The sequence below is a fragment of the Urocitellus parryii genome, chromosome 5 (assembly GCF_045843805.1).
Source record: "Urocitellus parryii isolate mUroPar1 chromosome 5, mUroPar1.hap1, whole genome shotgun sequence".
NCBI lineage: Eukaryota > Metazoa > Chordata > Mammalia > Rodentia > Sciuridae > Urocitellus > Urocitellus parryii.
In genome coordinates this window covers 75,937,475-75,950,829 of record NC_135535.1, presented here as the reverse complement: position 1 = coordinate 75,950,829, position 13,355 = coordinate 75,937,475, and the positions used below count along the sequence as shown (strand labels likewise).

Below are 13,355 nucleotides of genomic sequence, written 5' to 3'. Positions count from 1 at the left end.
ACACCAGTCAGAATGGCTATCATCAAAAATATAAATAACAATAGATGCTGGAGAGGATGTGGAAAGAAAGGAACAGTTTCACACTGTTGGTGGGATTGGAAATTAGAACAACCACTGTGAATATCAGTATGGAAGTTCCTCAAAAGATTAAGAATGGAACCACCATATGACCCAGCCCTCCCACTTCCTGGTGTTTATCCTAAAGAATCAAACTCAGCATATCATAGGACACACGCATACCCAGCACAATTCACAACAGCCAAACTATGGAACCAACCTAGGGGTCCATCAACAGAAGAATAGAAAAAGAAAATGTGGTATATACAATGGAGTTTCACTCATCCATTAAAAAAAAATGAAATTATATCATTTGCAGGAGAATGGATAGAACTAGAGATCATTATGTTAAGAGAAATAAGTCAAACTCAGAAGATCAAGGGTCCTATATTTTCTCTCATATGTGAAAGGTGGAGAGGTAAAAGGAAAAAGAAAGGTGGGAACAGATCTCACTAAAGGATCAAGGGAGTGGGAGGTGAGAGGTGAGCAGGGCAGTGCTGGGGAATGATATTGGCTATGCAACAACAAATCCCATTGGTCTGTACAACTATAAGGCACCAGTGCAAAAATGTGGTTAAAAAAATCTTCCAGAAGGAAAAAAAAAAAAAAAAAGCAACATGCTGTAACTGTAAGTTTTATGAAATACAGTAAGTCAAGTGTGGCTAGAGAACTAATAGTACACATGCCACATATTACAGTGTACTTTATTTCTCAAGTCAACTCTTTTCCACAAAGCCGTGGTGTTCCCTCTGAACTCCGCCAGATAATTTTAGGCAGCTGGCACTCAGCAGCAACTGACCAGCTAGCACACAAGACCAAATCCATTTACCATCTCCACTGAAAACTCTATTTGCCACATGGTCATCAATGAAAATATATATTTATAAAAAGCAGCAACATATTACAAAAACAAATTTCAGGAAAGGCACAGGTATCTATTAATATCAAACACTGTTCATTCCTAAGATGAAAAGCTAGCTATAGGTTCCTACTGAGAGGAAAAACTAGAACAGTGACAGCAGAACTTAACACCCCTTTGGGGAGTTAGTAAAATGAGGACTTTGAAATAGACCATGGCTCGCACTTAAAATCATCTATCATGATAGCTTTTTAAACAATTCTCAGATACTAAAATTAAGTCCTAACTTTTTAAAGCCTCATGTGGTCACACAAAGGCTTAAGAGACTATGTTCAGAAAATCATGCATACTGTGTCAATAAAATTATACCATGATAGAGAAAATGAAGATTTCTCTAAATACATATTAATCTAAACTTTTTCCTATTGACTTTTCTTTACTCACTTTTATTTATCAAAAAACTCAGATAATAAATAACTTTCCATGATCCTAAAGTTCTTCATTAAATAGTACTATATTTCATTTTCTGTTTATTATTAAAATCTATTCTTATTAAAATTATAAATAAATATCATTTTAATACATCAAAGAAATCATTTGCTTAAAAGACACTCTGAGGGGCTGCAGTTGTAGCTCAGTAGGAGAGCACTTGCTTAGCATATATGAGGGACTAGGTTCAATCCTCAGCACCCCATAAAAATTAATTAATTAATTAAAGGTATTGTGACCATCTACAACTAAAAAGAAATTTAAACAAAAGATAATCTGAGATAAATGTTTTGAGGGGTGAAATATCCTTTGCTTTTTGTTTGTTTTATAAACCACCCAGGCTAGCCAATTTGCAAATATGCATTGACAGGCACAAGATTTCCTTAAACTAGAGCATGTCTTTATTTCATTTCAAGGTACTACTTCTCCTATCATAGAATTATAAAGCTCCAAGTGACATAACAGACCATTTGGGCTAGGGACCCAACTTTTCTATAGGAACTAAGATGTAGAGAAATAGAACAATTATCAAAGTCACAAAACTAATTAGAGAGGCAATGAAAACCTAGGGATTCTAAATACACTTTGCTGTGTGGCATAAGAAAGCAAAACGCTGACATTCCAATGGCATAAATGGAATAAAAAATGATTTAACCCAAACCAAGAAAAACTAAGTTATAAGATGAATCTTGAGTTGAAAAATCAATCATTTTTAAGGTGTATAGTTCAAACTTTTCTCAAAATCTGTTTAAATTTGCTCAGTGAAATTACCAATTAAAAGAAAAGGTCACTAAGAATATTGATTATGCCTCCATTTCCCAAAGCCTACAAAAAAGCTTTGAATGAAATCACTGACATAAAAATCAATTATAATCAACTTCTACTATCTCTGTTTCCACAATCAAGTTGAAAACTGAAATATCAAGGTAAGTTAGATAATAAGCTAAATCCAAAATAGTAGCTAAGTGTTGGATGAGGTGGAGCACACCTGTAATCCCAGTGACTCAGGAGACTTAGGCAGAAGGATCTCAAGTTCAAGGCGACCCTCAGCACCTCAGCAAGACCCTAAAGCAACTTAACAAGACCCTGTCTCAAAGTAAAAACTAAAAAGGGCTGTGAATGTAGCTCAGTGGTTAAATGCCCCCAGCTTAAATCCCCAGTACCAAAACAAATAAACAAAAAAGATGAAAATAGTAAGTCATTTAGAATATTAGTAAATATGGGAGTTCATAACCCACTTGAATCAAACTGTGAAATATGATATATCAAGAACTATGTAATGTTTTGAACGACCAACAATAAAAAAATAAATAAAAAAAAATAAAAGTTACTGTTCTGGTATAGTTCTCAAATATCTTAGTTTTACTCACTTGCTCTTGCTCTGGAGTTCTCTCTCTCTCTCTCTCTCTCTCTCTCTCTCTCTCTCTCTCTCTCTCTCTCTCTCTTTTCCTCTCTCCTTCCTCCCTCCCTCCCTCTCACATTCTTTGTTTATTATTGAAAAACCGGAAAACCTACTAAAGACATTGAAGAAGAATGACTGAGTTTCTTTCAGTTACCTAGAAAACTACAAATAATGTGATACTCTCTTTACAGGAGGGCATTTTGATAGAAGAGATTTTTAGGAATGCCCAGAGTTATACACATTGAGATGATGCAAAATCAAGGATCTTCAGGCAACAAGGAGCAATTTCATTTCCCAAAATGGACTGTACAACCACCATTATGCTAACAAGGCTGAGAAATGTGCTCGTTTCAAATAGTTACGGCAATTATAATCATTGCTTTGGTTCATTACACTCTCTGACATTTGAGATCCTTCTTAGTAAAATGAATGTGTCATTTGTTATTTATTTTACACAAATATATGGAGAGGGAGCACAAGTGAGCAGGTAATTAGCAAGGTAAAAAATACTGACTTTTATAAACTCATGTCTGAGTAACATGCTGACATTTTCAATATCTAAGTAGTTATTTTATTTACATGGAATTCCAAGTTTGTTGTGATGGGCAATCCAGGAATTGAGTATTACAAAAAGTTAGCAAGTTAAATCATGACTTCCCCATTAAGAAAGCAGTGGACTGAAAATGATGGAACTTAAGGTTAATTCTCAACTCCACTAGTGGATCTGAAGGTCACAGAGTCGATTCAATTAATTTTTCGTTACCTTTTTCCAGCACTTAGTGTTCATCTCACATTGCCTGCTGATTTCTAGTTAAATAGTCCTCTCATTACTTAATTTCCCACAGCTTCATTAGGCAATGCAGTATCATAAGAATGACAAGAATCAGTACTTGGAAATGTAACATCTTTTTGTTGAAGTTTATGCCACTCCCCTGAATTGCTCTACTCATAGCTCTCATCAATAGGGTGCTGAAAAACACAAAAGAATTCCCTATTTCCCCCTTCAGAGAAATATTTCCTTTGGGATGTGTTGATATTACCTATTGTGTCTCCCAGGTTCTCAATTCCTTTTCAGTTATTAATAACACAGTGATACTGATAGAAAAGAGCCATACCTTCAAGACTAAAATAAAAAAAAAATTATGGAAGAGTGACAGCATATGACTGGCAATCAAAAGCATATGCCTAGGAATTAGACATATATGGATGAAGAACTCAATTTTGTCATTTGCTAGATGTATCACTTAGACCAAATTATTTAAACTCTCTCTGAACCTCAATTTCCAAATCTGTAAGACAGGACCTAATATCATCTGTTTTAAAAATTGTTGTAAGGATCAAGGAAATTAACCTACATTTAGTGCTTTACACATTGTCTATCAGAGAGTTTGACTTTGACATTAATTTAAATCAAATTCATAGCAAACATCCAAAGCTTTCTTGTTTCTTGGCTTCAGTAGTATAGATTATGTTTGAATTACTTTACTGTCTAATAAATACAAATATTTCTCAGGGATTATCAATGATATTTTTTCATTTTTAGAAAATCAACTGATTATTCCCTTGGAATATTTGGAACACTATTCCTCATAGAATAAAGTTGAAAAAATATCTCACCACTGGAAAGAGAATGTCTAGTAGGCAATGTTCCCGGCTGGAGAAGCATAAACATTGACAGCTGTTGTATGTTTGCAAATATTACAGGACTGTGTCAGGCAGTGAATAGCGGTCACTCGGGCAGGCATCTTTTAAATGCAGTTCATTTTATTAATAGCAATAAACACTTACCCACCCTCAGCCTGTGGTGTAACCTACTGCAATCTCTGCTTTATCACATATCCAACAATAAAGAGCTATCTTAAAAGTAGACATGTTGATTTTATTAGTCAGAAATATGAATATACTAGAATGTTCTTTTGTTCTAAAACTTTGTTATGGTAGACAACCTCCTGCCTGTCACATCCCAGTAGTTCCACATATCTGTGTGTCTTGGCAAGGGTAGAAGCATGGAGTGCTATCTGTAGAAACTGTGTTTGCATTTCCAAATCCACAGTCTTCTAACCACTATTTTATTCTATATCCCACTACACTGAATTATTCAGCCTGGGATAAAATGTATTGTCTTTAATATACAGCTTTATAATTATCACTATGTTTCTATGTCTCTCTAAATTGCTTTGTAAATTTCTCCAAAGTAAAGTTACTCTCTCCTATGATGCTTATATGTCACCCAGTAAAATACTCTTGTGAAACTGAGATAAGACAAACAACTATTAAGTATTTTTCTTGTGACATACCTGTGCTGGGCACTACAGAACTTATTTCATTTACTTGCCCAACAACCTTGAAAATTCGCTTCTAAATCATTTCTATGTTACTGATTAGGAAATGAGATTCCAAGAGTTGAAGTTACCCAAAATAATATTGGGATAAAAATGTAATTTAAAGACATCTACCTGACTCCTAATTCCATTTTCTTGCTGCTATACTCTGCTGCCCCAAATTCTTATTAATCTCAAATGAATACATCTCAGGGGAATAAAAGTTTTTAGAAAGGTACAGTCAGTGGTTTAGCTTTTATTCTGCTTACTTAGAGAAATGGGGGAGAAATTACCAAAACAAGCTATTGAAATCCCCTTGAGAAGATAGTTTTTGAGCAACTTCAGCTCTAAAAAACTAACCCCAGAAAAAAAAAATTAGAGATGTTAAATGTTTGTGAATAAGAATACTAATTGTTGGCACTGTTTTGAATGGCAACTTTTTGAAATAAAAATTGAATAATAAGAGCTAAATTAAATAAGTATATTATACCCATATAATAGAATACTGCAGAAATGGAAGTTTGTGTTTTTAAAGCCTAATGACAGCAAACTATTCATGATATATAATGTTAACGGAAAATCATAGGAGATACACTGTAGACAATATATAATTATATTTTATCTTATGTACACAATACAAGAGTTACAATTCAAAAGTGGTAGAACTAACCTACTTCACATCCATGTTCTTTAAGGTTAAGCAAAACTGGCTCTGCTAAGCAAGTATAACTGTTATAAAGGAGGCTAACTGCAGAAAAAATCCTTTTGAAAACTGCATTTTTTTTCTCTTCCCTGAGTAAACTCACGTAGAGGATGGAGCCTCTTTCTGTTGCACAAATAACACATGGTTGATGCCACCCCTCTCCTGGGGACTTGTTTTGTGAATTCTCCTGGACTCACATTCTCCATATCCCTGGGCTCTCTTAGAACACCCTGGGATCCCAAACTCTAAGACATGAAGGGCAAACCAAAATATCAGTGGAACAACAACGCAAGGTGTTTCTCTGAAAAGATGTACCTGGGCCACATCCACATTAAGATGTCAAATCACAGATGAGAAATGATCTTAGGAAAGATTTTCCTGAATATTTGGGGCTAAGACAAACCCAAATTTGGCAGAAAAAAAAAGCACTATGGAGTGACCGTAATCTTGAACCACTGGACCCCAGGAACTGCAGAGTTACAAGAATGGGATGTATGGTCATGCAATAACTTCACCCATGGTTCATTCATCCTAATAGGCCTTCTAATATCCCCCAGCTTAAAGTAGTAGAATTTACCAGGGAGCAGTATCATTTGAAAACCTATTCACAGAATATCTTCAAAATTTTTGTCTGAGTAAGGAAAGGTAAAGAATGTCTAGATGAATAATTTGTGTTGGAATACTTCGATTCCCTTCACCATAAATAATTAGAACAAATCAGGTATTTGTTTTATACTGGGGCAGTTCCAGCAGGACCAGTCAGATTCTCTATCCTGGAATCTGAATGTGCTTTCACACTCAGTTCATCACTAAGTGTAGCTGGAACTGTAACATGTAAATCTGCAAAGGATAAAATGGCAGCAGATGGAGAAACAAAAAATAAAAATAACGAACAAAATTTCAAAGTCAGAAAATAAGGAATATTGAAAGGATCACATGAAAAGGAGGGGGAGAAAGTAAAACCACAAAGTTTCAATTGGCTTCTGGTTCCCTTCATAATATATTTGCTATCATGACCTTTCATGGATTATAATATCACACAACCCCAATATTCCAGTAGATATGACAATACATAATGCCAAACTTGACATAATCACTTTTAATACTGATAGTCTGGTGTTATGGACTGAATGTGTGTTTCCCCCAAAATTCGTATGTTGAAATCCTAAACTCCAATGTAGATAGTGTTAGGAGTTGAGGCCTTGGGAGGTCATTAGGCCATGAGGGTAAAGCCTTCATAAGAGGGATTAATGTGCTTTTATAAAAGGAACCTCAAGCCCCCATGCACAAGCCTGTAATCCCAGCGACTCAGGAGACTGAGGCAGGAGGATTGCAAATTCAAAAGTCATCTCAGCAATTAACACAGAATGCTTTCTTAAGTGTAGTAGTCTTCTGCTTTCTATGGTGTAATTATTCCTGCTATGGCTACCAGTATGACATCCTTGTACATGAATTGGGAAGAGATGAATAATAATACACCATTGCACAGTATTTTAACCACATACATAAAGAGATAGATGATGATAAAGAACACAAAGAATTATAAAATGTAGTACAATAATTACAAAGCTATAAGTTCTATCCCTTAGCCTTGTCTTTAATATAATGTTTAATTTTAAGTTTACATAACCTAATGTTTAACAATTTGTTTCACAACTGGCTCACAAATTCCCATCTCAAACCCATTTAAGCCAGCTCCAACACACCATCAAACAGTATTATCCTAAACCCGTAGCAGAGTATTGTTGACTCAGCTCAGGAAACTACACATTTACTTATGAAACCAATAAATTAAAAATTGTAATGCACATAATCAGCATGTGGAAAACTTGTTAAAAAGTCCAGATTGCAAGGTCCCATTGCCAGAGATTTTGTTTCAATAAATCCGCCAGGGGGCTCAGGAGTCTATTTTAACAGGAATCCCTCTTCCTCACATGAAATGACTTCTTTAGAGAACAATAGCATCATTTATTGACTATGCAGCCTGTACCATACCCAGAATACACAAACACAAAAGAGACAAGAGCTGTCCTCAAGGAGTATACAGGCACCAAGAATTACTATATATCTACAGTACTGGTCATAGTGGCTGCTTTCGGAATACAGAGAAGTCCAGCTTGGGAGAGGAGTCATGAGAGATGATGGTTGACCTGAGTCTTGAGGAAGGATCACAATTTAATCAAGAAGACGAGAGAAAGGGAGGCAGGGATGTTCAGGGCATGAGAGCAGGCGCATAGCCACACAGTCAGCTACAATATTGACACACATCTTGGAACTGTGCCTCTTATTCATATTTTGTAGCCATATTTATCTGGCATGAGTTTTGGCATATAGTAAGCATGTGTTTATTGGACTCAGTTCAGTAAGAGTTCATGTGAGGATTGATGAGGCAGAAGAGTTAAGGTCAGGTCTGGCTTTTCAGACCTAACACAAAGTAGGCAAGTAATAAATGTCCACTTCTTTCCAAAGTAACATTAAAAATTATTATCCTTTCCACTAAAGGATTCTTTATATGAAATGATATATACTTGATTGCTGTCTAGAACTTTATGTGATAGCAATCAAGTATAGATCAACTTTTTCACTGCTTTTATAATCAATAAACTGATTTCTCAATCACAGAAAATGACAAAAATCACTCAAATAATGAAACAAACCAAAACTCCATGGAAAACAGATTACTTTAAATTACTTTTCCCATTGGTTTTTCCCCCACTATGTATCAATCTGTTTTTCAGAATAAAATGGAAAAGTTATTTTGTCTATCTAAAGCTGTATCATTGCAGCTATAGACAAGTTCGGTTAATTAATTAGGTAACCTAATTAACTTAAAAATCTACAAATTGTTTTAATAAAGAAAGTGATTGCAAGAATAGCTATATGATAGATATACAAAGAAGGAAGTCAAAGTAAGAGCTTGCCTCCACATAAATAAAACAATAAAAGTGCACTTATCCCCACCCTAACAACATGGATACTGTCACTTTTCTCAAACCATGCCTATCCATCATGTCTCTGCTAGAACCCCACTTGCCTTCATCTATATAATATGTTCTAAGCACTTTATTGCACAATATCCCTTCCCTGTTCATGCATGAGCCTCATCTTTGGATTTTGTCCTAGGCTATCATGTCTTATGTCATGTTTATCTGCCAACCAGGTTTTATATTTTCAGAGAGGAGAAACTATCTTTCATTTTGCATGGAGCATGACATAATTCTAGACATATAAAAGACATTCAGATACTTGATGAGTGAATAGAATTATATTTTGCTTCAAGCTTTAGTGGTTGATCTGCGTCACCTCGCCCAAAGTGAAGATGAAGCCTTCAATGATAGGGGACAGTGAACAGATATCAAAGAGATCCTACTCCTAAGCTGCTTTTGAAGTATCAGCAATCTCTGATATAGTGAAACAGGGGAATGCTGTGCTCTCTTGCCCATAGTGAGGCCTATGATTGTGCCTTGTTGCTAAGTGAAATCTCTACAAACACCCTGGGAACTAAGTGCCTTATGCACATCAAAGAAGAAAGAAAAAGAGGAAACAAGTATCCCAATGCTGGTTCTGTCCTTGTTTTCTTTAACCAATATATTAAAGTTCAAATAGAAGGACTACTTACAGAATTCTGTAAATGATTCAAATATGACACATTTATTCAATAAATGATGTTTCCAATATTATAATAATAGCAAGCATTTTGATATTATTCTTTTGTGTACTATGCAAGCACTTTTCCCACCTCATTTTATTAAATACTGATAACACTCTATATGAAGTCAAGACTGTAATTATCCTCATTTTTAGAGATGAAGAAGCTTAGAGAGATTAAATAAAAACTCACTTCAAGGAAACAAGAGTAAGTGACAAAGCCAGAATTTGTAACACATCCTATGATTACAAGATCCAATTCTCAGCAATATAAAAATAAAATTTACCCACCATAAGGCACTAACCTGAGAATTTAATGGTGTTTCTTTTTGCCCAAAAGATGTATTATATATCAGACTTACCAAGAAATAAATAGTAAACTGAATCAAAGCAACTCAAATAATGGACTAACCAGTGGCCTTAGCAGAATATTTGAAACTAAGTTCTTGGATCTTCCTTCAAGGTTTTTTTTTCTGATTAAAAACTAAAAAAATTAAAAGAAAAAAAAAAATGCCAAAGCCACAGTACACAAAGTGGCTAGAGAAGGGGATCTCCAGGGCCTGTGGTAGCAAGCTGAAACACACTGGCTAATCTAATTGACCTCAGTATTCCCAGCAAACAAGCATCAAAAGAGGGGAGGGAGAAATTAACGTAGATTCTATGGCAAAATGATCAGCCAAAGAATAACTTTCTCACCACCCCTAAAGAATTGGGGGACATTCAGATCTATAACCTTTTCTATTCATTTTACATACAGGCTACAGGCCATTCAAACATTGCAGGATATTGAGCAGAGGATAAGAACTCTAGAAGACATTGTATTGTAGGAATTTTGGCTATCCATTATCTTTATATATCAATAACCTTCTAGCATCCAAAGCCAGCCACAAAAAGAAAAGAAAAAAAAAGGCCTAGAAAAGAGTTTTTTACAAGCTTCCCCCATTCTATTGACAGAAAGAAATCTCAGGCAGTACTAAAAGCAGTGACCCCAATAAAGCAAGAGCTTAATGTTAGCTATCATTATCAGCATTATTATTTTCTTAGTTTAAAGTCAGCCTTAAGACAAAGCAAGCAATCATAAGATATAATCTCAGGGATAGCTAAAGGCTATCCCCTGCCCCCAAATAACCCCACTACTCGGGGTGATGGTGCTTGAATTTCCATGAGTTCCTCTGCAAAAATTAAAGCTGATGGCATTTTAAACTTCAGGGCTTAACTGCATCAAAGATTACCTATGTTTGTAAGATTTCTTTAAAGCAAGTTTTGCTGCAGAAAGAAGGGAAGGATTTGAAGGCATTAAAAACAATCTTAGAGGAAAAATGGATAAATGGGTTTTCCACTGAGAGAGATGGAAGTATACAAACAAGGGAGGGGGCTCCGGAGTCTATAGTGCAAGAATTTCCCACTCCTTCTTTTGCCATTACAATTACAATATAGTCAGCCCATGTCGTCCTTGAAATCTTCCAGGATACAGCAGTTATGCTCTTTTCTTTTCAGGGAAACTGACCCACTGAATGTCAGGAAAATGAGTTTGAAAGGTATAGTCCATGGGCACATTGAGAGTTGTTGTAAGCACTCAAATGCGTCTACCAGCAGGCAGAAAGTCGTGACTTGCCAGATCTTAGGTAAGGCATACACAGATTCCTCTCCAAGGAGGGCTGAAGCTGAAATCTCTATCAGGCCTGAGGCAAAAAACCTGAAAGGGTGGGGGTGGGGGTGAGGAAGTTGGCTGGCTCTGGGAAGTGGGTGGGTAGGAAACCGCAGGAAGGGGAGCCAACCGTGGCAAGAGGTTTGCACACGCCTAGCAGGGGGAGTGCCAGGGCCACTGCGCGCAGCGGTCACGAGCGCTTTTGGCAGTGCTGTCCCCTTCAATTCCAGTCTTTAGTCAACCATCCAGCTCCCGAGGGGTTGGGACGCGAAAAGGGCTTGTAAAGTGGGCGGCGGCCGAGGGTTCCCGTAGCTGAGTCACAGTTCAGCCAACTTTTATAGCATTTCCCAGAAAGAAAAAAGTCTCAGTCCCAGAGCCCATCCCTCGCTTCTAATTCCCGCTCCCCACTCCGTGTCACTTGATCCAGCGGAGGGGGTTAGGGAGGATTCCACCCCATAACCAGGGGTGTTCCCCACTCATCCTGCAACTTTTCACCCGCGTAAAGCCTCGTGATAACCCAAGCACCAGCCAAGCGCTCCCAAACCTGTAAACGGGAGGACTGAAGAGAGGGGAAAGGTTACGTCCTCACCTGCAGGACACGGACACCTCCACCCGCGTGGCTGGGATGGCCGCGCTCAGCTGGTTCAAGTCCCCGATGCCAGCAGTGCTGGTGTAGCGGCTGTCCATCTTGAGTGGAGGCGCGGTGGACTTGTCCAGCGCCCACATCCGGAGCTCAGGCAGACTCTGGGCTCGTTCGGAGCCTAGCTCCCGACAGACGGGGATGGGGGGGTGGAGGGTGGAGGGTGGAGGCAGAGGAAAGAGGCGGAGGCAGAGCAGAGCACGGGAAGGGGGAGGGAAAGAGGGAGGGAAGAGGCGGACCTCCGCGCAGAGCCGCGAGGGAACCCAGAGTCAGTCCCGGGTGAGGGTGGAGTTGCCGGGGGAAGTGGCGTGCGGGACTCCTGGCTACCCTGCCCCCTCCTTTCGGGCAGCAGCGGGACGGGGAAGCCACCTTGCGACCCCCTCCCGGCTCTGGGCGTCAGTCTCTGCGGACTACCCCGGGGCCTGACCGGGTTTGTGGTACCACAACGCACACCCCTACCGTCTAGCAGGGCGAGCCCCTGGGGGCTCGGCAGTTTTGGTTTTTGTCTCCGCCTCTACACATCCCCCGCCTCCTGGGCCTTGGCTCCCTCCTGGTGTCAGGTGTGCACGGGAATTTAACGCAGTTTCCTCGCCTGTGCTGGAAGCTGGAGGTGAGCTCGCTCTGCCGTCCCTAACTCTCCGCACAGGTTCTCATCTCCCCCTCGGAGTCCCCGGGGCTTCCGCCCACTGTGACCACGAGCAGCTGAGTTGAGCACCGGCTTCTGAACTGCCAACTCTGGGCTACCTGACGGTTGGGGACAATGGGACATGAGGACGTTCTCCAACCTTCAGCTCCCGGTGATAAAGTGGCAGACAAATACATGGGACAATAGGGGCTACCGAAGACTCAAGTGGGTGTGTGTGGGGGGGATACATACACACATATAGAATATATATATTTAAGGGATGCTTCTGGATTGCGTCTCCCTTCTCGGTTCTTTGGAGCTTGAGCGTCTAACGGTGACAGTCCTCCTACAGAGTTTTACTGCGTCCCTCGTTTCCAAATGCATGCAGTTTTTGCCCTGAAAGCGGAAGGTCACAACCAAATAATGCAGTTATCTCATCCCAACTCCCAACCACAAAACCTAAAACCGGACGGATAAGAAGCAAAGAGAAGCTAAAGTGGTCCCTGCATTTGGGACACCGAATGCCAGGGTAGTGGGATTGGTGTTTAGATGTAGAAGCGCCCAGAGTATCGGGAGGTAGCTGAAGAGCCCTTCCACCACTGCGACCTTTATTACTCGCACCTTCCCGCCGGCCTCTCCTGTGCGCCTGCGGGTCCTCGGGCGATGGCCACCAGGGGGCGACGGAGAGCAAAACGCGGGGCTGCGGGAAGTAGGGTGGCGAAGGGCTGGTGTCCGCGCGCACTTAACCCGCGGAGTGCGGAGTTTGCAGCTGGCTGGGCTAACTCAAAAGCTGTTTTCGCGGCTGAGGATCCAGCTTCCTGTTAACCTTGTAATCCTCTTTGAGCCACCTGCATAGAGAATTTATAGCTTGGCAGGTGAGAATGTAGAGGTGCTTGCCACCTCCCCCTGCCGGGTGCACTTCCCCTGTTTTTTTCTTGGTTTTCTTTTCTGATCTCCTCATTC

The 13,355-nt window shown here is 39.3% G+C and overlaps 1 protein-coding gene across 1 annotated transcript in view; it reads right to left on the bottom strand.

The window, feature by feature from the left end:
* Positions 1-11,868, bottom strand: part of Cpne8 (copine 8) — a 194,985-nt gene extending 183,117 nt beyond the window's left edge. The window contains exon 1 of the mRNA XM_026393935.2: positions 11,717-11,868. Coding sequence (XP_026249720.1) covers positions 11,717-11,853 — 137 coding nt within the window. The 5' untranslated portion in view covers positions 11,854-11,868. The remainder of the gene's footprint in view (positions 1-11,716) is intronic.
* Positions 11,869-13,355: the final 1,487 nt, after the last annotated feature.